Source organism: Girardinichthys multiradiatus, chromosome 21 (genome assembly GCF_021462225.1).
Source record: "Girardinichthys multiradiatus isolate DD_20200921_A chromosome 21, DD_fGirMul_XY1, whole genome shotgun sequence".
NCBI classification, from domain to species: domain Eukaryota; kingdom Metazoa; phylum Chordata; class Actinopteri; order Cyprinodontiformes; family Goodeidae; genus Girardinichthys; species Girardinichthys multiradiatus.
Window position 1 is genome coordinate 32283102 of NC_061813.1, and position 24302 is coordinate 32307403.

At 39.0% G+C, this 24302-nt stretch overlaps 2 protein-coding genes across 8 annotated transcripts; one reads left to right on the plus strand and one right to left on the minus strand.

Moving 5' to 3' along the window:
* Positions 1-423: 423 nt before the first annotated feature.
* Positions 424-11982, minus strand: zgc:111976 (uncharacterized protein LOC553663 homolog). Of its 6 annotated transcripts, none has more exons than XM_047349382.1 (17): positions 11786-11982; positions 10750-10841; positions 8804-8879; positions 8669-8723; positions 7639-7765; positions 7526-7554; positions 7288-7359; positions 7136-7163; positions 6117-6213; positions 5970-6032; positions 5748-5877; positions 5530-5654; positions 5330-5448; positions 5032-5230; positions 4813-4911; positions 776-878; positions 424-685 (listed from the first exon to the last, which is right to left on the minus strand). In XM_047349382.1, the coding sequence occupies exons 1-17, from the start codon at positions 11844-11846 to the stop codon at positions 514-516; spliced, it is 1647 nt and encodes a 548-aa protein (XP_047205338.1). In that variant the 5' UTR covers positions 11847-11982; the 3' UTR covers positions 424-513. The 6 variants fall into 6 exon arrangements, with proteins under 6 accessions (XP_047205338.1, XP_047205337.1, XP_047205336.1 ...); XM_047349381.1 differs by having other exon boundaries at positions 4813-4908; positions 6117-6193; positions 7136-7210; XM_047349380.1 differs by having other exon boundaries at positions 6117-6193; positions 7136-7210.
* Positions 11349-22682, plus strand: ralaa (v-ral simian leukemia viral oncogene homolog Aa (ras related)). Of its 2 annotated transcripts, none has more exons than XM_047349387.1 (5): positions 11349-11695; positions 14960-15183; positions 15265-15473; positions 17276-17450; positions 17548-22682. In XM_047349387.1, exons 2-5 carry the CDS (start codon positions 15070-15072, stop codon positions 17668-17670), a joined length of 621 nt encoding a protein of 206 aa, XP_047205343.1. In that variant the 5' UTR covers positions 11349-11695; positions 14960-15069; the 3' UTR covers positions 17671-22682. The 2 variants fall into 2 exon arrangements, with proteins under 2 accessions (XP_047205343.1, XP_047205344.1); XM_047349388.1 differs by lacking the exon at positions 11349-11695 and adding an exon at positions 11880-12727.
* Positions 22683-24302: the final 1620 nt, after the last annotated feature.

Genomic DNA, 24302 nt, shown 5'->3' on the forward strand with positions numbered 1-24302 from the left:
GCATATTGCCTACAAAGATTGTCCTCAGTTGAAAATCAAGATATTTCTTCCAGTTATTTTCTCCAAAATAGTCAAACCAAATGCTTTCATTATTTTACAAAGTTTTATTTCTTTAAATCTAAAAATGTCAGATCCATTTGCTCTTACAAGCCAATATAAACACATTTAAACCCTGTGTAACAAGCAACTGGGCTCCTGTCCTTTACAAGTCAAATCCCAGACCTCAAAAGCTTTTACAGCCAGTCATCTCTGCCACACTGGAATGCATAGTGAGACATATTTAACCATCAGCATCTTAAATTGCTGCACAGCTTCCAGTTTCTTAATAAGTCCTATTATCTGTGACGTAAATAGCTGCTAAACCCTCTTTTTTTTTTTGTATCAGCTCTGACAGTTTGCATTACACACACGGGAACGAATGGCTAAGGGTTGACAAGCACGCCGGCATTTATTTCAGGATGAAGCTCAGATTTAGCCACAGATACAGTACTGCAAGCTGAATCAGGAACACCGTTAGGCTCTGGCATGGGGGACTGCAGACAGCTGGCCATCGGTGTCCATCAGAAGACTTGAGTGGTCATTCTGAGCTTCTGTGGTGGTGGGGTGGTTGGTGGAAAGTGGAGCAGTGGCGATTTCTTCAATCCTGCTGTATAATGTCCTCATGGTCACAGGAATTGACATACAACTGAGATAGGAAAAAGTAAGAAATTAAACTGAAAGCAACAATTAAAATGAGTACCTTCTTGAAATTCTACAAAAGATGTGAAAAACAGACCTTTTCATAACTGTGGACATGTATTCTTCCAGTGACGGATCAGGTAATCCTACTCCAAACAATTTGCAGGTGATCTGACGGGGATTAGATACATTGACCAGCACTGTTAACAGAAAAGCATGTATGAGTCTATACAGGTCCTTCTCAAAATATTAGCATATTGTGATAAAGTTCATTGTTTTCCATAATGTAATGATGAAAATTTAACATTCATATATTTTAGATTCATTGCACACTAACTGAAATATTTCAGGTCTTTTATTGTCTTAAAACGGATGATTTTGGCATACAGCTCATGAAAACCCAAAAATCCTATCTCACAAAATTAGCATATTTCATCCGACCAATAAAAGAAAAGTGTTTTTAATACAAAAAAACGTCAACCTTCAAATAATCATGTACAGTTATGAACTCAATACTTGGTCGGGAATCCTTTGGCAGAAATGACTGCTTCAATGCGGCGTGGCATGGAGGCAATCAGCCTGTGGCACTGCTGAGGTCTTATGGAGGCCCAGGATGCTTCGAGTGTTGGGTCTTGAGTCTCTCAACGTTCTCTTCACAATATCCCACAGATTCTCTATGGGGTTCAGGTCAGGAGAGTTGGCAGGCCAATTGAGCACAGTGATACCATGGTCAGTAAACCATTTACCAGTGGTTTTGGCACTGTGAGCAGGTGCCAGGTCGTGCTGAAAAATGAAATCTTCATCTCCATAAAGCTTTTCAGCAGATGGAAGCATGAAGTGCTCCAAAATCTCCTGATAGCTAGCTGCATTGACCCTGCCCTTGATAAAACACAGTGGACCAACACCAGCAGCTGACACGGCACCCCAGACCATCACTGACTGTGGGTACTTGACACTGGACTTCTGGCATTTTGGCATTTCCTTCTCCCCAGTCTTCATCCGGTCTCTGGCACCTTGATTTCCAAATGACATGCAGAATTTGCTTTCATCCGAAAAAAGTACTTTGGACCACTGAGCAACAGTCCAGTGCTGCTTCTCTGTAGACTTGGTCAGGCGCTTCTGCCGCTGTTTCTGGTTCAAAAGTGGCTTGACCTGGGGAATGCGGCACCTGTAGCCCATTTCCTGCACACACCTGTGCACGGTGGCTCTGGATGTTTCTACTCCAGACTCAGTCCACTGCTTCCGCAGGTCCCCCAAGGTCTGGAATCGGCCCTTCTCCACAATCTTTCTCAGGGTCCGGTCACCTCTTCTCGTTGTGCAGCGTTTTCTGCCACACTTTTTCCTTCCCACAGACTTCCCACTGAGGTGCCTTGATACAGCACTCTGGGAACAGCCTATTTGTTCAGAAATTTCTTTCTGTGTCTTACCCTCTTGCTTGAGGGTGTCAATAGTGGCCTTCTGGACAGCAGTCAGGTCGGCAGTCTTACCCATGATTGGGGTTTTGAGTGATGAACCAGGCTGGGAGTTTTAAAGGCCTCAGGAATCTTTTGCAGGTGTTTAGAGTTAACTCGTTGATTCAGATGATTAGGTTCATAGCTCGTTTAGAGACCCTTTTAATGATATGCTAATTTTGTGAGATAGGAATTTTGGGTTTTCATGAGCTGTATGCCAAAATCATTAGTTTTGAGACAATAAAAGACCTGAAATATTTCAGTTAGTGTGCAATGAATCTAAAATATATGAATGTTAAATTTTCATCATTACATTATGGAAAACAATCAACTTTATCACAATATGCTAATATTTTGAGAAGGACCTGTATATGGCTTTATCAAGTCCGAGGACTCCAAATCGCTTCACACTACAAATCAGTCATCCACTCATTCATACACATTCACACACATTGCAGCCACAGCTGCCCTGGGGTAGACTGACAGAAACAGGGCTGCCATACAATCGGCACCACCATCAGCAGGCTAGGTGGGTGAAGTTTCTTGCCCAAAAACACGACTGAGAGACTGGTTCGAACAAGTCACAAGACGAACCTCTACGACCTGAATCACTGTCACCCCTTATGTCACCACACAGAAATTAGTAGCTGATGGGCATATGAATTAGAGTTTGCACAAATCCAATTCAACATTGGTATTGGAACCAATACTGATGTCATTCTTGGATTGGATAGTCTTTGATTGAAGTCTTGCATGGACTGCTTTGGAGATGCACCAATCAGGCATAACATTTTGGCCACCGATTTAACAGCATGTTGGTCTCGTATTTGCTGCCAAAACAACCCTGATCTGTCAATGCTTAGACTCCACAAGGTGCGGTGTGAGATCTGGGACAAAGATGCAAGCAGTCCTGTAAGTTGACACCTTTCTGTCAGAACCAGTATCAACTTCAGCAATTTTAACGACAGTAGCTTGTCTGTTAGAATCAGACCACATCAGCAAGTCTGCCCCCCCAATGATTACGATAATTAAGATTAAGAGCCTTGGGTGCCCATGACTCATTCACTGGTCATGGGCAACCACTCCTTCCTTTGACCACTTTGATAGATACCAAACTCTACAGACGAGGAATGATCCACAAGAGTTTTAGAGATGCTCTGATCCACTCGTCTAATCACCAAAAACTCTGTGGCCTAATATACTCAGTCCATTAACCAGTGCCAAGATGAAGAGATGATCCTTTTAAACATCACTTTTCATAATGTTACTGTTATAATGTTAATATTACTGAACATTATATTTTAGTGATGAAAGCAACAAAACCATCTTATCTGTTTTTTGTAAACATTGGGAGAGGTCAAAGTGGTGTCAGCCAGTGTTTCACAGAGGAGTGAAAACAAGCTTCAACAGCAACAGGAAGGCTGCCTGGAGTACAGAAAGTTGCTTTGCTTTATACAGTCAAACTTTCAACATCTACCATTAGGCATGCTAGATTTGGAAATGCCAGTCGCCTGCTGGAAGACTTTGACACAAAATAGAAAACTTTACACTCTAAAAAATTCAAAGACCGCTATTAAAGTTAGCTATGTTAACTTATTTTAGCTAATTAATAAAATCTTGTAAAAAAAACAACTTAGAAATGTCACCATCATGATCTCAACTTAATTTCAGTCATATACCAAAATTCTATATTAGCCCTTCAGCATAACTTGCTTCAACATGTTCATAAATAACTCCTTACAGAAAAAAGGTTTGTTAAATGAGACCATTACCAAGTCATTTTAACCAAACTAAATCCCACAGCTGAAAGAATGTGAATACAGGCAATATTTTAATTCCCATTAATTATCAGCCCAATAAGTATTAAAAAAACCTAATTAAATGGCAAGAATTGCCACAGCATAAGACTTTCTGTGTGGTTTATAAAACAATTGTTCAAGTAAAAGCATTCTGCATTGGAAAATATTTGATCTGGCAGATATATTCGACTATCAGGATTGGACAGAAAGCTTTCAAACTAGCTTTCCTTTGACTATCCATTAGCATGACTCTCAGGTGAGACCTAGTTTTTTTTTTTTTTAACTAGGACAACTCAACACAGCTTACTGCGAGAACAACACTGACCGCTCATAAGCGCTCTGCAGAAACACTTCTCACCAACAAGTAGCAACTAAATTACTTACATTTTACAAAATCGTGTTGGCCAATATAATATTGGTCTGTTTTTTTTTTTTTTTACTTTTGACATGTTGAAGCTAAACATTTACCATTAGACAGTGTTCAGACACATTTCTTGTCAAAATTACATGCCATTTTAGATAAAACAAAGCAAAATGCTTAACATGTCTAACCTAAAGTCACCTACTGCAGTTCTATTATATTTATAGTATAAACATAAAGTCCACTATGGATTTATGACAGAAATTACTACAGAGGGTAGACAGAGTACATAACCTGCAGAAACCAGAAGATCTGGGTTAAAGTCTGGAAATGCAAACATTTTCCATACTCTATTTTTCCCCCTATACTTATCCAGACCTGAAATCACATGTCAGTTTTCCAGACTGCTCAGGAACTATGACTTTCTTTGATTTTTTTTAAATCAAACTAGCGATGGAATAATCAACTACATTTCTATTTCTAAACCTGGTGATTTTCTCCAGATAATTCTTTAAATGCTCACAAACAGCAAGCGAGTCAGTATGGGGTTCATTGAAGGTCACAGAAATGCTGGTTGTGGACTCGGGTCGGACTTCAAAGTGCAGGTCACAAACTGAAGCTGCTGGAAATTCATAAAAATAAAGCAGAACACAATAAAAAATATAATATCCCTTATAAGCCTTCTTCAAAACATCAATTCCTCCATATTGGGTATAATTATGAGACATGAACATCCACCCACCTGGACTGGTACTCCGAGGAGTTAAACAGCTACTCAGTAGGGTGTTAACAGCACACTGGTGACGCAGTAGCTCCAGTATGGCTGAGACATGAGCCGGATGGGTGAAAGGAACGGTGTCCATCAAGGCTGCTCTTTGTGTAGGAGCAACCCAAGCAGTTTCAAGTAAAATATAAGTGTGCATCCCGGTGTCAGGCAAAAGCTGGACAGACAAGTATCTCTTTCAGCAAAGATTCAACAGGAACTTTAATTGCAAAAAACTTTTTCAGTGAGGATATTAAAGCTAAAACCATGTTCATACCACTGTGAAGATCTCCTGTTTGTCTAATGGCTCTGACAGGCTGCTTGCACTTGCAGAACCCTTTATAAGAAGCTTGGGTAACGATGCCCACTGCAGGTCAGAAACTGGTACAGTCACATCTAGAGAAACAGTGGAATGAGTGTGTAGCCTTTGAACCAAAACAAACAAAAAATGTGTTTATTCTATGAGAAGTTCCCAACCTGTAATTTGTCCAACCATCTCAATAAAAGAAGAGAGCACAGGTATTGGTGGCTTCAGCCTGAGCAGGAACCATGCAGACAGCATCTCATTTGGCACCTCGCTGAGTGCAAAGAGAGCTGGACAACTGGCTCCAAGACACAGTTTTATTGTTAACACCAGGTGCTGGGACTTTCACAGTATCCTGCTGAATGAGAGACTAAAACAACAAAGTACAGACCCCTGATTATCCAGCCGAGGAGGCTGTGAGATTACAGACGTCATCTTAAGCTTGTGGGTCACGTCGCTGACACCAATGGTAACTTGGGCTGCCTGGACAGCTGGTTTGAACTCTGACAATTCCTTAAATGCTTGGAAATAACAAATAGTCACCACATTGTATTTGCTGCATGATCAGACATTGAATTGAGATAAGAAATCAGAAGCAAAGTCAGCATCTTACACAAATCAGAGTTTTTCGGGCCATCATTTGGAGAGATATAGAAGTAAAGAGACAGAGGATAATCTGAAACCGAGACATTTGGAAAAAAAAAAAGTAATTGCCTTAAAATGCACATGACTGATTGACTGTAAAAGTTCCAACTCCTACCTTGTTCTCCTGCCATTAAAAAGCCAACCCTGCCATCGTTTATCAAGCCCATTTGAGTTTCACAGACCTTCAGTTCACTAAAAGATAAAATACACTCCTAAATAATGAATAAACTCATTAGTTCAAGGTGTCCAAAAGCATTGATAACGGTCACAGCCACCACATATATTGGAACCCCTGCTGATGTTTATGATTATTGTGTTGTTTTATGTAACTGATGTCTTGTGTGCGTGTTACAGGTCTCTCTTGTAAATGAGAGCGTCAGTCTCAATAACATTAACTCACTAAATAACAGTAAATAAATAAAAATTGTGTAAAAAATATTGCTACCTGCCAATTAGAAAATGTCAACTTTAATTTCGAGTACATATAAGGGGGTTGGGGGAATAAAATTCCCAAACAATTGCCTCAAAACAACTATAAATGAATTCAGTTATTAATTATGAAGTTATATTTGTCTTTTTAAAACCTGCGTTTCAGGTAGGGCTGGTGTGTGTTGATCTTCACAAGTTGGGAAAGGCTAAAAAAAAAAAAAAAAAAATCTACTTGCCTCAACATGCAGAGAAATAGTTAAATGACTAACAACTGGAGATGTGACAAACGAGGCTGGATGAGGACCTCACTGCATTTAGACTCTACACTCAGGATGGTCAAGATAAAATGTTGGGGTAATCAAGTCTCCTGAACAACCATTAGGGGCCATCTACATTTTAACTGGTTTAGAAGACTTCTGTGGATTAAGACCTTTTCTATAGCGCTTGGTAAACTCTACTGGGACTTCAGCTGGAAATATGTGCTTTGATCAGATGAGACCAAAGTTGAGCTTTCAAAACAGCAATGCATAAGGGTTGATTTGAAACAAATAATGAATGTGTGTAAAAGCTGCTCATGCCCACTAATAAATAAAGTGGAGGATATGTGATGCTGTGGGCTTGTTTAGCTTGAGAAGTCCCTGGTTGTTGTAATTTATTCTTGCCATTTCTTCCTATAATTTCTGTGTAGGCTGTTTTGTTACTTACTTTGGTAGATCTGATATTTGCTGTAGGTCTTTCCAAAGGTATTTTAGGGATGTCAACAATTTTGATTTGGTTTCACTATGAAAACAAAAAAGGCCAAATAGCAACAGACACATTTTTTAGAAGTTAATCAAGCATGTTTCAGGGGTACCCACTTGTCTCCAGGAATATTGTATTGGGCAAACAGTTCTCCCAACCTCACAGAGAAATCAGCAAAGTTATTGGACCTTTAAAATATCCCGAAAAAGCAGATCGATTAGCATTTGCAGGTAAATTACTCATCTAAGTAACATCCCAAATAGTTTTGGCATCATCCATAGCTGTTGGGAATAAACCCGGTTTTCTGCAGACGAGATGTCAGAAATTTTTATTTATCATAACGTTATCTCTTACCTAAGCAGATGCAAAATGGAATTGCTGGGCTGTAAGATCAATTTAGTTCATTAGTGAACAGAATTAAAAAAGGAGGATGGCTATAAATTGGCTGATAGGCAGTCTCTGCTTACAACAGGGTGTTCTCCATGTGAGGCTACCTTTACCTCCTGCACCTCACCAGATGGCAGCAACAACACCTCCAGGTAAAATAAGTCAGCCGTCAGGTAGCAGGTGGCCTCTGTAAAGTGAAAACCCATCCTAAAGAAAAAAACAATATAGATGAAGATGTGACACCACAATAAATTATGCATCAACAGCAGAAGAGCTAGACTTATACACACTGCCTCTAAAAAATTATCCACTGAATTCTTCCATGTTACAACCACAAACTTCATGTAGGTTTTGTGCAATAGATTGTAAACCTCCTCCACAGTCTCACGTTTTGTGACCTCCAACAGATTTCCTTAAATCCACATACTGTAACTTTTAGATGCATCTTTCTGTCAACGCTCCTGAATCACATAATTAGGTCATTAGCAGGACTCTGTAGAACCTGAGTGCATAAAGAGGTAATTAAGTCCTTAGATTCAGATGTGTTGGACCTGGGATCCATCAAAAACTTGCAGGACACTGGCCCTCAAGGACTGGAGTTTGACACCCCTGGTTTAGGTGGATGGCCAGGACTTTGTAGGCGTGTCATGCCGTTTACATTTTGTGATTATGGGCTGGACGGTGTGCTACATTGCATAGGTCTTTGACAATTTTAATAGGAAAATAAAACTATAATCTTTTATTTTTGCCACGATAGAGGAAATTTGCTTTGTAGTCAGGTAAAAAACAACAAATACTAAAATATATGCTAAAAAAAACAGACATCTAACAGGAACATCAGTATTTGTATTTCAAAATGAGTCACGTTTTCAGTTTAACAGAAAGGGGAGTGAGTCGTGAAATTATATTGTCTGGATCCTGGCTTTCTGCATTGGAATCTTCTACCATAAGATAGAAACTCAAACCTGAGTGCACAAGACAACAAAGTATTGATTCATTGAACTCCTTTATATTAATTGTGATTATGATGTTACAGAATGTAAAGAATTTCAAGGGATATAAACACTCTTGTAGGGCAAAACACATCTAAAAGATACGGGAACTGTTTACCCTTGTTGTTTGGCAATCATTTCCAATCGGGATTTCATGTTGTTCATAGAGGGTGCTGAAACATTAAAAAATGAAGAATGTAACACATTATTGCACCGGGATTCAGAAAAACAAATCATTGGAATATTTGTTTACCCTGAAGAACTCCCTGGAGTCTTTCCAAAGTTCTTACAAACAGCTCACAAGGTTTGGATTTCTTCCTGGATTTCTCCTATAGTGGAACAAAGGGGAGTGAAAAACCAACAAAGGACCTGTTGTGCATCAGTGCGAGGCTTGTGTCAGTCTTTAGTGCTGACTGCCCATCCCATCAACAAGTACGAGCTGCATGACACTACAGCAAGGCAAATATTGAAACTGAGGATCCCTTACAGTTTTAAACAGTGCGCAAACATATTGTTCACTTACTCTTTGCTTTGGGAATCTAATTTCCTCATGATCATTGCTGTCATAGAATTGTATAACTAGCTCCAGCTGCATTATCCCTTTGGACCACACCTCACTTTAGACCACCAAGTAATCAAGATTGCCAAGCTCCACTTTAAATAAATCCACAAGTATTATCTTCTCTGGATCTCCTCCCATGAAAAATGTAAAGAAAACTAGACTCCTACTCCCAGAGTCTCTGCACACAAGGCAGCTTTGTGGTGTTAAAGTATATTTAAAACTAAGGATGGCTGGACATCAAACTATAAACCTTTACACACTATAATTCATTCCTTCACAAAAAAATGATCATTTTACACTACCATTTTATTCTTTAACTTTTATATCACACTGTTGGCACAAAGCATAAGGGATGTTTAACTATGCCTCTTTTTACAAGTTCTCAGCCCTGGTCCTCCATTATGCACACTTCTTTTCAGCTCACCCCAAAGGATTTATTTTAATATGCTCAAGTCTGGAGACTGAGGAGGCCATAGAATGAAATTTGTGTCAATTGACCTCATAGTTAGGATTATTACACTGTTTAATGACCCAGTGATGATCCACTTTCAGTTGAACTCCATTAGGTTTTTAGTTAGTAAGTTCAAATACTTCCTAATGCGGGTTCCTAGGGACTTTGGAAGAGAAATAGTCCCCCAGCATCACACAACCTTCACCCTACTTAATAATAAGCTTGAAGCGCTTTTCCACATATTTATTCTTTGTTTTATAGACACACCTCCTGTGTTTGTTGCCAACAAAATCCAACCAAGTCTCATCTGATTAAAAACACGTTCAAGTAAATTCCAGTAGCATTTACCAAACTTCGTACATTAGTGTTACTGATGGGAGGAGGAAAAGAAAACTTTATCCTCTGATTTCTCTTGGCAGGTAATAGCATCTCAAGGTTGCTATGGTGACAAGGAGTTTTAGACATTTTGTTATCTCCATTAGCACCTTCCTCTGTGTGTTTGTTGGTAAAACAGACTCTCACAGTTTAAGTTGTTTTAAACCTTTTAAATAGTGCTCCCACTGTAGATCTGCACAATAGTCGGCAACTGTTTTCTTGTGGCCATTTCCTATCAATACACAACTCTCTTGCCTGAATGGCATGTTTTCTTATATTTCCTATTTTGAAAAAAAGCCTGTGTCTCATGTCAGTGAAACAGAAAGTCGTGGATTACTAATTAAAAGTTCCTCGACCCTCCGAAAAACGTAAGGTTTACATTAAAAAAAAGCTATATATAGAAATGGTTGGGGTGCCAGTAAGTGCAGAACTGATCATTTTTGTTTACAAAACTGATTTATCACTGTGAAACTTTATTTCCCACTGATAAAAGTATTCAAATTAAAGGGTTTAAGTGTGAGCTTATGCTACTGCAATAAAAGGTCAATTTATGTTGAGGCTTTTTAAACAACGTTACATAGATTGTAGCTGGGAAGTGAAGCTAAATAAAGATTAGAACCACACCAGTGCCCCCACTGAGGATCAAACAACACTATGGATGATCTAATGGGAGTGCATCACCACACACCAGTTGCTGATTCATTGCATGATATATTCTTAAAGAGCCCATCCCAAACTGACTCGACAAAACTCTAAAGATGATTTTGTAATTAAAGAACAAACGGTTTGCATTAACCATAATTTGTTTTACCATGCATCTTCGGACAAGCTGAAATGTGTGATTCCAACTTTTCTGTGCAAACTTGCTGTGCAACTTTGAAACTCTGGCGTTTCCTTTCAACACTAAAAGGAAACAAAGAACAACATGTGTTAACAAAAAGGGACCCAAAAAACATTTGTTAAAAAAAACCAAACTATTGTTTCAAAGGGGAAATGAATTAAAGGCAGGAATCTACACAGAAATATATTAAATAAAACCGGAATTAAGGATAGACCCAAACCTGGAACTTATGACTGTCTGGTGACAGTTACAATAAAAAGTAAAACTTTGTCTGCATTTTTATTTAGTTTTATCACAGCTCCTCCTCACATTCTCGGTACCTGCCTTACAGAACATTTGCGTTTAAATGAACAAAAATGCAGAGAAATGCATTGTTTTCAGCCTGCATTGCTCGGAACTTTCTGAATACTGGAGGACACACATACTTTTTTCCAAACTTATTCAGATCTGGAAAACATTCATTTTCAGCACTTTTCTGTTCTTTCTTCAGACTGTAGAACCTCTGGTATTCGGTTATTGTAACTGTAATCTCCCTCTCAAACGTTTTCCGCCAATTTATTTTATTTTCATATGTTTTACTTCTAATCTGTACATTTAAGATTCAAGAACGTGATTAAAGTTAGCACCAATATGATGAAGTGTTTCTTTTTTACGACCGCGAAGAATCTGTTTAAACTAAAAAGTAAAACGAAAAGCTGCGTGAGTGTCCCTGGCGGGCGGGCGTTGTCAGGCAGAGCCAAGCCCACAGGACGTTCAGTCAGCCCGCTGCTAACAGCTACCACCAGAGTCCCTGGAGTTAGCCACGGAGCTAGCCATGAGCTAACAAGCACAGCAAGCTGGGTGTTTTTATTTTTGCCTTCTCTCGCTCAACTTTCGTCTACCATTTTGCCTAAGGGAAACACCATTTAATTTACAGGTATGTTCTACCAAAAAAAAAAAAAAAAAAAAAAAGTCGATTTCTCCCCCTTTTTGTGTTTAGTTGTGATTAGCTGCTGCTGTTACCGACCGTTTGCTGCTAGCTCCTGTTTTTTCATGCTATCGACAGAGCACTTCAGCGTTGAAAGCATCTGTTGCTGGGTCTCAGGACGTAAAAGGTTCGATTTTAACAGCGTTTCGGAGCCGCTTCAATCAGCCTGAGCTCCCCCAGCTGTTAATTAAACGCCAGGTGACGTGTTAACCTGCTCCGTGGGGTTTAGGTAGCTGCTCGCTTAGCCACATCGGCCACTTTAACATCCCGCAGGCTGGGATTTAGGACATTTAGAATGTAAACTACAAGTAAAATGATCCATTTGCGGGTTTATTCCCATCTTTTATATGTTGTTTAATCAGGTTACTCAATTGTAGCTTGCTCCGTTAGCAGGGACTACTCATTTTAGTTCTAATTTATTACTCTTACTAGTTTATAACAGGAATTTTGTAATAGTTTTGGCCAGTATAGTCATTCAAATAGTAATGGTGTTAAAATGAGCGAATTTAAGCTCAGAAACCCTTACATGATGTTGATAGTTCAACAGTTTTCATGTATTTGCAGCTTTAGATTCAATACATAGTAGGTGAGCATTACATTTAAGTGCTAAATCGTTATATTGACTGAGAGCTGACTTTGCAAATTAGCGTTTGTTAATTTGTCTAATGAAGTATTGGCATAATTCCCATATTTAATCCTGCTTCCAAGTGGTCTGCCTGTGGTGGGAATGGGCCTTCTCCGACTAATTTCTGTACATCCTGCTTTCCTTTATAGTCTTCATGGATTAGTTCTGACCACTAAATAGCTGTAGCATATGTCAGGTTTGACTCTGACTATCATTTTGGAAAATACCACCAGTTGTTGCCTAGAAATAAAAACAGGTTTTATGTTACAAATGTGTACCAAAGATCCATCATCGGCAAGAGGAACAAGCCTACTGAATTCAATGATCTGCAAACGGCCTTTTATTCAAGTGAAAAGGTGCAGTAAGACAATTAACTTGTGATTTAAATTGCTTTGTTTTACATCCAGTGTATGTAAAGGCAGTGGTGTTATGTTTTCTATTCTCAAACAGACAATTTTGGATTATCATTTAACTAAATCATTTAATTTTACTTCAGGTTTTTTACCTGCGGCCTTATAAATCATAGATGCTTTACATTGCTTTTCAGCCTTGTTTGCATAAAGAGACTCTTTTGCATTTAGTGAATCTGTGCACAGTGGCTGCTACATGCATTGCATTCACAAGGACTCTGTCTGACTTGAACATTTTCTGATCATTCTGGTTAATGGCCTTTAAAAAAAGTTTTCAGACCCCTTGAGCTTGGTAATATTTTCGTCATGGTACAACCACAAACCTCAATGTATGTTGTTGGGATTTTATTTGATAGACCAACACAAGCTTGTGCGTAATTGTGAAGTGTTGTGTGCATCTACTCTGATTCCTTTAAATGAAATCCAGTGCAAACGATTGCCTCTAATAAATAGAGTCCATGTGTGTGTAATTTAATCTCAGTGTAGATCCAGCTGTTCTGTGAAGGTTCTCAGAGGTTTGTTAGAGTACATTAGTGAACAAACGGCATTATGAAGATCAATGGACAAAGCAGACAGGTCAAGGAGAAAGCTGTGGAGAGGTTTAAAGTGGGGTTAGGTTAAAAAACAATCATCCAGAGTCTGAACATCTCACAGAGCTCTGCTCAATCCATCATCTGAAGATGGAAAGAATATGGCACAACTGCAAACCTACCAAAACACGGTGGTGTATCTAAACTAACAGGCTGAGCAAGTAAAGCATTAATTAAGAGAAGCAGTCAAGAGGTCCATGGCAACCCAGAGGAGCAACAGAGATCCGTAGCAAAGGTGGGAAGAATCTTTCGGTTGGACAACTATTAGTTACACACTCTGCAAATCTGACCTGTATGGATAAATGGTAAGAAAAAAAGCCATTATTGAAAGAAAACCATATGAAAACCTGTTTACACTTTCCTACAAGCCAATTACAAGACACAACAAACATGTGGGTGTGGGAGAAGGTAATGACAAAACCGTTTCCATCACTTTTCAGCTTTTTCATCACATTCATTTTTTCTCCTACACGCAAAATGCTTTTCGTGACGTAACCCTAAATGCTAACTGCACATCACCGTGAACACACTACCTCCACTGTGAAACATGGTGGTGGCAGCATCATTCTGCAGGGTGGCCTTTCTTCAGCAGGAACGGGGAAGCCAGGCAGTTGATTGGAAGATGGATGGAGCTAAATACATGGCAATTCTAGAAGAAGACTTGTTTGAGGCTCCGAAAGATTTAAATATGGGGCTGAAGTACACCTTCCGACAGGACAACACTACACATACAGCCAGAGCTACAATGGAATGTTTGAAGCTTGGCTCTGTGATGGAAAGGCCTAGTCAAAGTACGGACCTGAATTCATTCAATAATCTGTGGCAAGACTTAAAGAGTCACTTTTTATCCCAGTCTGACTGAGCTTGAGCTATCTTGAAAAGAGAGAAATTGGGAAACTTTTCAGTTTCTAGATGTGAAAACATGGTAGAAACCCGGAAAAGACGTTTAGCTGATTTTGCAGGAGCAGGTGGCTCTACAAAGTAATGAATACAATGTTAGGGTTAAACACAAATGCATGAAACACGTTTAGGTTTTTCTCAGTAAAGAAGAATTAAAAACCATGTTTCCTTTACCTTTCCCTTAATAATCATAAACTACTTTGTGTTAAAACAAATAAAATCCCAATAAAACACAATGGAAGTTTGTAGCTTTAAAGGAAATACTTGAAAAGGTTTAAGGGATGTAAATTTGCAGCAAACAGAGAAAATAGAAAAAAACAGAGGAATTAGAACCTCATTTCATTTCTTTTAAATGTTTTACTCTTAATTTAATCAGAAAGCGTCATTTGTATCAGCAGTCAGATATATTTATCTTCTTTGTCATTGCAAAGTCAATTAAGGAAATCCTTTCAAAGAAAAGAAAATCACATATTTACTGAGAGAGAATAAATTGTGGACAGAATAAATAACATTTCTACTGTATCTGTCTGGGCCGTCTGAAATAACTGCTCTCTGCACCGCGTTTATAGTGTAACACTAGTCTCTCCTGGCAAAGCGATCTACCTGCAGACATGGAACAGGAAGGCTGTGGAAATTATGATGCAACGTCTCTATTGTTTTCTTTCTCTCTCTCGCTGTACTTTCACAGGAATTATCACTCTGCACTTGGTTGCACCTGGAATCCTTTTACGATCTTCGTTTCCCACCCACCCGCCGCCTTGACCTTTCACCCCCTGACGTGCGCATCTACGCCGAGCCATGGCCGCTGCGAAGCCCAAAGGACAGAACTCTCTGGCCCTCCACAAAGTGATCATGGTGGGCAGTGGAGGAGTGGGGAAATCAGCCCTCACCCTCCAGTTCATGTATGATGAGGTGAGCGTCTCGCATCGTCGTGTAAAGTTCACACACAGCTTGCAGCCGTAACTGGTGAAAGTGACTTTTTTTTCTTCCTAGTTTGTTGAAGACTACGAGCCTACTAAAGCAGACAGTTACAGGAAGAAAGTTGTGCTGGATGGAGAGGAGGTGCAGATAGACATCCTCGACACAGCCGGCCAAGAGGACTACGCAGCCATTCGGGATAACTACTTCCGCAGTGGCGAGGGTTTCCTCTGCGTATTTTCCATCACAGAGCTGGAGTCGTTTGCAGCAACAGTAGACTTCAGGTGCGAGAAAACGAATCTAAATGTAGCAACCTCTGTTAAATGTTAGATGTCTGAAGAAAATGCTTCAGGTTAGTGGGAGAGATGTTTCTGCATATAATATCCAAATAGTAAAGAATAACAGTGCATATGAAAGCGCTCCAGACTACAGGCCAAGCCCTTTTCTGCAACCACATTAATTTAAAATAAATTGTAGCAGCCCTCTGTCATGATGTCATAAATGACTTACTTTTAGTAAAAGTAAATTGAAGCTTGGCACTTTGATAGAACGGTTTAGTCAAAGTATGGATGTAAATTCATTCAAGAATCTGTGGCAAAACAGAAAAATCATTATTTGTATTGTAAGTGTAGACATTGGGAAATGCAGATTAATTATAGAAACTAATAATAATAATGAATGCATTATAATTTATACATACAAAGAAACCAAAGCAAATTACCGTAAATTTCGGATTATAAGCCGCTACTTTTTAACCATACTTTAAACACTGCGGCCTATACAATGGTGCGGCTAATGCATGTTTTTTTTTTTCGTGATGAGTAGTTCAAAGAGGTCCGATGAACTTGTGCGATAAATCAAGAGCACTTTCACAATTCAGTTACCGGTATTGTAAATCAAGACATTTATATTCACCCTCATCAACATGGAAAATCACCATCGGGTTTCGAAAGGCTGGACTGCTGCGTGATTAAGGGGACGCTCAAGTGAGAGCGTCAACGAAGAGGCTGAAGTGAGTGACGAGATCAATTAAGACACTGAAGAAGAGGACTTTGATGGTTTCAGTGCGCAGGAAGAAGATGAAGAAGGCGATCGATGACTTTTGACCTCGTAGGCTGCAGTGTATATCAGTTAGGAGATATTGGAATGTTGTTTGTGCACTGTTCAGTAAAAAAGCATAAGCAGCGAGATTTTACTGATAACGTACGTATATTTAAAGGTAGCCGTGTTACAGGCACTGTTCGAAAAAAAGCATTTGTTTATATTACCATACGGATTAAATTAAAAGTTAAAAATCCTTACGTGTGATATCTTTCTGTGTAAATATCTCATATTACAAAGTGGGACACCCACGGCTTAACATCCGGTGCGGCCTGTACAAGAACAAAATTGGTTTTCTTTCTAAAATTAGAGCATGCAGCTTTTAATCAGGTGCGCTCTGTAGTCCGGAATTTACGGTAGTACATCAATGAAGGTTAAAAACCGTAATACGTATTAAAGAGATGAAGAAAAGGAGATGCAAAAAGGGCATAGAAAGCCACAAAAGCAGCTAAATGTTTTATTGTATTTAAAAAGCTTTCCTGCCATTATAAGCAAAGCAATATCAACTAGCTGAATATTAACTGAGCGTCAATAAAACAGTTTCTCATCCTTATTAATTTATTCTAGCCACAGAGAAAACTGTTCGAGGAGCAGTTCTCCCCTTCCAGTCAAAGTAAAAATCACATACATAAATACCTGTTACCTTTGCGAGCAGTTGGTGCAAGTTTACACAGAGTTTCCAGGAGATTTCAAAAAGTTGGAATATTATTGAATAGTTCATTTATTTCAGTAACTCAGTTCAAGTGAAACACGTTATATAGATTAGTTACACGGACCGATATTTTCAAGCGTTCATTTCTGTTAATTATGATGATTTTTCACTTGCTGATGAAAACATGTCATGTAAGATTCTAATATTATTATTTTATTGCAAAAATGTGGGCTTATTTCCAAAAGGTACAGTTAATCTGACAGCAAGACTCATCTGGAAGCATTTTCTAATTTACTGAGATGCAGTTGCACATACTCCATGACTGTTTTGCAGAGAGCAGATTCTGCGAGTGAAGGAGGACGAAAATGTGCCCTTCCTCTTGGTCGGCAATAAATCGGACTTGGACGACCGGCGGCAGGTCAGCGCGGACGAAGCGAAGGCACGCGCAGAGCAGTGGGGGGTGTGCTACGTGGAGACTTCTGCCAAAACCCGTGCCAATGTGGATAAGGTTTGTCGCCCCCTTCTGGTTAAACAAGCTCACTGTTTGGAATACAATTTAAAGAAATAGGAACCCTACATTTTGAATGTTTTTGGTTTGTTTCCAGGTGTTTTTTGACTTGATGAGAGAGATCCGAGCAAGAAAAATGGAGGACAGCAAAGAGAAGAACGGGAAGAAGAAAAGTAAAAGTTTGGCTAAACGAATTAGAGAGAGATGCTGCATTTTATAGTGGTGAAGGAGAGCAGGCTAGCTGCTAGTGTACATGTACATTTCTCAGATTATTACATTTCTTTTGTGCCCAGACCTGACCATGACTTTCTGTTCCTGACTAAAACAGGACCTCTGACCATGTGACAGAAAGTAGTGAGGTGGCACTTCATATGCCATTTTTAGCTCTTAACTTTTTACGTGCTGACCCTCCAAATAATTTATGATTTAGGTAATCTCTCTTTCTTACTCTTGCCCACACGACAAAGTTTTAATAGATGAGTGGTGTTTTAAGCCAAGCCCCGAAACGTCCCAAAAACATTTGAATTGTAAAGTCTGTTTATAATTTCTTCGGGCAACTATACAGGTGCACATTTAGGAGGGAAGAATTGAAACGTTTCACAGTCCAGGTTTAAATGGGGAAGGTGTAGTTGGAAGACCCCCGAACCATAAAATGAGTCCACCACCTTTGCTTGAAAAGACTCAACATTGCACCATGAACTTGAGGTTTAAGTGCCACCAACTAAATGTAATTTATGGCGGTTGATCTGGAAAGGATTTTAACGCAGTAACGCTTTCCATTTCTTAGCAGGAGCCCACATTTGTTGCCATTCCTTCTTGTTTTTTGTATGATAACATGGTTTTAAACACTATAGTTTGTTTTATTCTCCTCCACATCAAGCACTGTAAAATAAGCGCACTACGTTTTTCCATTTTCTTCAATTTTACCTGTTATTTTGTCTTCTAAAAATGCACAAACATTGATCGCTACCCTAAATCCTCACAGGGAGTTTTGCAACACTTGAACATTTTTCAATTCTGACATTTAAAAAATTTACCTCGCTCGGCTAAGGAATTTCATTGCCTTTTTTTGTGGTTGAGGAATCCCTGGTGCTCTGATTTAAAAAGGTGATTCCATAACACTACATGCAGCTCTGATCACTAAAACATATTGCTTCCAGACAATTTAGCTTTTACATGGCTCCAACTTTAAATTAGCATGTTTCTATTACACTAGTTTTCATTTAAATGTATTTCTTATTTAGGAATTGTTAATGGAAGGAAAACTGAAGAGTTTACAGGCTGAAAATAATAAAAAATAAATAAATAAATAAGGATTGATTTAGAAAGATTTCCTATTCCAAAAGATTTTGCCATCACAACCAAAGAAAACCGCTAGTTAATACAAATAACAGGGTTCCTACATTCTTAAAAAGCCTGGAATTTGCATTACATTTTCCAGGCCTGAATAAATATTGATAAAAGGAAATAATGTGTAGAAAAAAATGTATCTTCACAGATTCGTCTGTGTCCCATTTTCCCAAACATGAAAATCTTTCTATAACCAAATTGCTCCAACAGAGCCAACTAATGTTTTGATTGATTATATAAGGTGATCATCAAACAGCTATGAACACAGAATCAATTTTTCTTGAGAAAATAATATAATAAAGTTGTTATCACAGCAAAATGTGCTTTTTGAGTCTAGATAACATGACAAAATAAAACTAAAAAAGTCAAGATGTTGCTTTCTTGAGATGAGATAAAGACATCCTCAGAACAAAACAAACATGAACTCTTGTTGTCTTGATAGAATTTGTGCATTGAAGTTTAAACTTCTTAAATTTCTCCAAATAATAAGCTAATCAACAGGTACCTGGACCAAGCTCTGGATCTCGTTCGATAAAAAACGACCGCGATGAAAACTTCTCTGAAAATAACTTTATGAAAATAAACTGGATTGGTGGTTAGCTGGCAATAAGACGGACATAGACATTAGGTGCCTCATGAAAAAATGTGGCGTGTTCACCTTCTCCACGCAAGAGTTCGGATCTATCATTAATGAACTGATCATGGAAATCAGCGCATCCCCACAGCAAATTCATGGCTGGCGTATGCATGTTTCTATGTGTACTGGTTTGATGGTGACACTTGGAGGGCATGCTGGGAAATTGTTTAATTACACAACAGGATATTAAAGCCTGCACAAAATGGTGCACAAAAATGCCTTTAGTTTAAATAACTTTAGAATTATTATTATTTATAATCCTTATTATTGAGGATATTGCAGATGGTGTTGTGCAAGGAGGTCATGCATTCAGAGACCATCTGGCCCCGGGTGACGACTGGCTTATTAGCTGCTTAAGGTTTTCTATTGAGGTCTTTTTGGAACTGTGCTTTGGGCTGCAGCCGGTGTCTGAGCACTACATCGTGAGGAACTGTGGGCTGCCGAAACCTGTACAGCTGCTGCCCACACTGGGGTGCCTAGGAAGAGCGGCATTTCAGAGGGGGGGGGAGCTGGCAAACCGATCGGCACTGCGCCACTTACTGCTGAGCTTTGCTGTGCCAGATGGGTGAAATAAAATGACCCATATTTAAGACAGATTTGAATCAAATTTAAATGCTGTTTGCCAGTTTTGTAATTATAATTGGAGCCATCCACTCCACACACATCTCTATGAAAGCACCATCAGAGGATGAGTATAAACTTTTTGTCAGGCAAACAGAGCTAACTAACAGTTTGGTGTGGTGGCCTGGCTTAGCATACAGGAGCACGGGCTGCGCATCAGGGGGATGCTGGGAACATCCTCATCATCCTGTCTTTATGAATTATTGCTTGTCAGTGTTTCATGTGAGGGACTTCCTGGTTTTTCCTGGCTAAGCTGCAGTTTCAGAACGTTCTACCAAGCTCCCCCGTGTCTCCAGCTCACAATCCGTGACATTCTTCTTTAAGAATGTAGACATGATTTGTGGAAATGTGCAGAGATGATAAGGGAGAAGGAGTCAGGTAATTTCTCATGTGCACTCACAGTTTCATACATCTGGATTTGTTTGTGTGTACACGGTTTTCTTGGTTTAGGCGTGCGCCACGTTTCAGTTGGGAATCCATACAAGTCTTTGTTCATCAGGCCCCAGTATGTCTGCTTTTAGATGGTGTACTACATCAGCCATGCAGTTTAACATTGTTCAACCCACAATCGCGTCCACAGTCTCACAGCTACTTGTGGGTCATGGGTAGTAGTTTTGGAGCTTTTCATACATGGAAATTATTCTATAGAGCTTTGTGTTTAGCTTGTACTTACATGCCAAAAATGGCCTAAACACGATTTAGCAGTTTGAATATCTGAGTCTGGAAAATGTGTAGGAACCCTGAAAATAAGTGCCCGCTTGTTAAATTCAGTGAGTGAAAACTTGCCCTGGTGACCATGACACATCACTACAATGTTGTGTAAGAACTATCTTTGCAGAGGATCGACAAGGAGGATGTAGGGAAAGCAAAACAGTTTAATTCGGGAAAGAAATGAAAGGTTATGAGGGCTGTAGTAATTCTTGTGCAGTGTGTCACTGTTGCCTCTCGGTCCGTCGTGAATGTCAACTCATTCTGTAATCCTAAACTGCCAGTGCTTTGCAGAGCATAGACGTGGTTGACGTTCTACTTTTTTTTCCGTCACCTGCATCCTATGCGAGGCTTCTCTCTAACATGTCAACAAAAACGTCACGCGTTCCTTGTTTAGCTCTTGCTGTTTGAATGACATAAAAAGGATCTGGCTGCACTTCAGCAAAAGCTACATTTGACCAAGAAAAACTTTGGCCTTTATTTTTGACTCTTAGGATTGAGCCACGCATTTATTTTACTTTTCTTTTCTTTTTTTTCCAAGAAGCTACCCAAAGTTTGTTGCTAACATCTAATCTGATCGTGTTTTAAACTATTGATGTGAGAGTAAATACAGTTCTGCTCAGGTTACTGTCCCTGATCATGGGTGTGGATATTATATACATTAATGTTGCATTTAAGCCATTATCTTTGCACAGTGGAATTGTTATTGAATGTACAGCTTTTGTGGATTCTAAACTAACCCATACTTGCATTTGTGGATTTTCTCTAAGTGACACATGGTGAAAATGGGGGCAAAAATTGAGATATTTCATCATAAAAGCAAAAAAGTATGGTTAAAAGAGTCAAGTTGGTGCATTTAAACCTGAGCACACTGGACAAAAAGTCAAGCATGTGTACTCTGTTTCAGTTTTTTTAATTCATTGAAGTGGTATGTTGAATTAACCATCCTTGACAGAAGAGAAGCCAATTCAAAAAATCCTGAAAATCCAGCATTAATGTTGAATTCACGCCCATGATAAATGTATTTGAACTCCTGTCCAGAACTGTTTGTGGTGTCTATGCAAAATGATTGTTAGGGAATGTGAAACATTCAAAACACTGTCTCTGTGTCTTTAAACTACCTTTTTTCAAAGGCGAGGCGCAGTAGAAGCACTTTAGCTCTAAAGCTCGGTAGAGATCAGATTACAGCTCAGAAAACACATCATCCAAAAGTTATGCTCTTTATTAGATTTAAAATGACTAATGGAGTTAATGGAGACAATGCACAGTTGTATTTCTTAACTGAAGAATAGAAACACGATGCACGTCGATCATTTAAGCATAAATGGACTCAGACTGAAGGAGGTTAGGCCCAAAATGTTGGCCAATTGCAGTTTCAGATGTTCTAAGGGCTAACCTTCGTCACATCAACCAGATCGGAGCTTCCCTGAAAGTTAAAGTGACGTGGGAAGGAACTAAAATAGACCCCAGTTTGTTTGAGCAGAACTTCCCTTACATTAATAGGAAACTGCTGTTTACCATAACAAGCTCAGTCATGATTTTCAGAGGATCTTTTGTTAATTGTTCTACTCTTTTGCTTCATTTTCATGATGTAATAAAATTTACAGGCCAACACTTTTCTGCAGGATTCTGAAGCGGATACGTGTGGAAAGCTGCGAGCAAAATGTCTTATTGGGTGTTTCAAATAACTTGCTTGACCTTTTATATAAATGCCCTCGGAATAACGACAGCTATATGCGTCTTGAAACGCAGGCTTGTATGTATGCCATCGGTTAAATGTCTCCTTCATGTTTACTTATTTTGAGCATAACCACTAATGTAGCCTGTTTGTGAATGCAAGAGGTGAAGCTTACATTTCAATTCATTTTTTGTGAGTAATTTGGAAATGGCAAATAAAGTGGATATTACTAATAACATTCCAAACTGTGTTTGTAAGATCTTGTGAAACAGCTGGTGTCTCTCACTGTGGTTGTATTTTCTTTCCCACTGAACAGATAGACTGACCTTTCAAAATGAGGCCCTCCCTTAGGAACACTTTGCCTTTCTGCTGTTTTTTTATTTTTTTTATTCTATCGTTTGGTGAATATGCTGAATCTCTGCAGCCTCTTGACCTTGCTATTTTAAAAAGAATGATATCACATGCTGGAATATTATTTTTTTTTCATGTCATGAACGTCATTCATGCTTGGGAGTGCATCACAGGATGTTATCTGCATAACTGTCTTAAATCTTTGCCTGCAGCTGATTGCATAAAGGTGGATTTCAGTTCATTTAATTTATGACTGCACTTAATCACAAGAAAAGGTCATGTAAGGGGACTTAAAATCCATCAACTTTTTGCATTTTTTTTTTTTTTGTCTCTACAATTATCTTCATTCAGTTTACTTGCAGTCCAGTTTGATGCAGATTTAGATTAAAGCCTACAAGTAGAAAGTTGTCAATTTAAGGAAAACATCACATTAGATTAAACTTTCATTTTGATCCAATGAACCATCGTCTGCGTGCAGGGGGTCGACAGTGGACAATAAAAGCTATAGTGGCTCTTAATGGTGTGTACACCCCTGTTAAGATGCTCAGTTTTTGTGATAAATGGACAAAGTTGGGCATTTATCAAAAGGTAAAGAAAAGACTAGGCTGGAATTGGTCTGGGTGGCTACCAAGAGGCTGTATTTCCTACAAGTGCTGGTTGAGCTTTACGTGAGACGACAATCTTTTGTATTTTTTCCATATGTTTGGAAAAAGTAGGTTTGAGAGACAGATTTATTACTTTTTCAAACGAAAAGATCCAGGCATGGCTAAAATCGGCCAACCGTTTGTGGAAGAATGTGTTACGATCTGATGGAACCAAACATGAACTCTTTTGGACCATAATTCCAAAAGGTAAGTTTGACGTAACACCACCGTACCCACTGTAATACATGGTGGTGGCTGCATCATGCCCTGGGGTTACTCTTCCTCAGATGAGACTGAGGTTTTTGTCATGCTGGATTAAGTTATGAAGTTCTAAATGCCGGTCCGTTGTGACCCAAAATCGTCAGGTAACGTTAGGATGAACAGTAATTTCATTTCTAAGCAACACAGTGAGTCCAAACATACATCCACACCAGCAAAGGATTGACTTCCTGGGAGGACAAGTAGTGTTTTGATACGGCCTGGGCAGAGTCCAGTTTTAAATCTGACAGAGGATCTGCGGGTTCTCCTGAGGACTGCTATAAACAAGCGAAGTCCTCACAGACTGATACATTTTGAGAGGTTTTGCAAGGTGGATTGGACAAATATTACCAAATCAGGATGTGTGATGATCGACTCCTACTGAAGAAATAAATGCTGCAAGTAAGTATAAGGAATTTCACCAAAAATAATTGTTAATTAGTTATCAAGTGGGTTATTTAGCCTTTTTGATATATTTATTTTCCTTTTTTCCAGAGTTGTTTGTTTTTCAGTTTTATTGTATAAGATAAATGCCGCATTATTTGTGGAATACGCAGATATGGAAAGGAGCTTCCACAGGACTTTTCATACTCTTCGGGTTATTT

What these genes read in the sequence shown, in the direction of transcription:
- ralaa (XM_047349387.1), top strand. Translation starts at nt 15,070, where the DNA reads ATGGCCGCTGCGAAGCCCAAAGGACAGAACTCTCTGGCCCTCCACAAA. An exon ending in GCAGCAACAGTAGACTTCAG is followed by an intron (nt 15,474 to 17,275) that starts GTGCGAGAAAAC and finishes ACTGTTTTGCAG; the next exon opens with AGAGCAGATTCTGCGAGTGA. An exon ending in CCCGTGCCAATGTGGATAAG is followed by an intron (nt 17,451 to 17,547) that starts GTTTGTCGCCCC and finishes GTTTGTTTCCAG; the next exon opens with GTGTTTTTTGACTTGATGAG.
- zgc:111976 (XM_047349380.1), bottom strand. Translation starts at nt 11,846, where the DNA reads ATGCTTTCAACGCTGAAGTGCTCTGTCGATAGCATGAAAAAACAGGAG. An exon ending in CCCGAAAAACTCTGATTTGT is followed by an intron (nt 5,878 to 5,969) that starts GTAAGATGCTGA and finishes GTTATTTCCAAG; the next exon opens with CATTTAAGGAATTGTCAGAG. An exon ending in TACTGACTCGCTTGCTGTTT is followed by an intron (nt 879 to 4,812) that starts GTGAGCATTTAA and finishes TTCTGTTAACAG; the next exon opens with TGCTGGTCAATGTATCTAAT.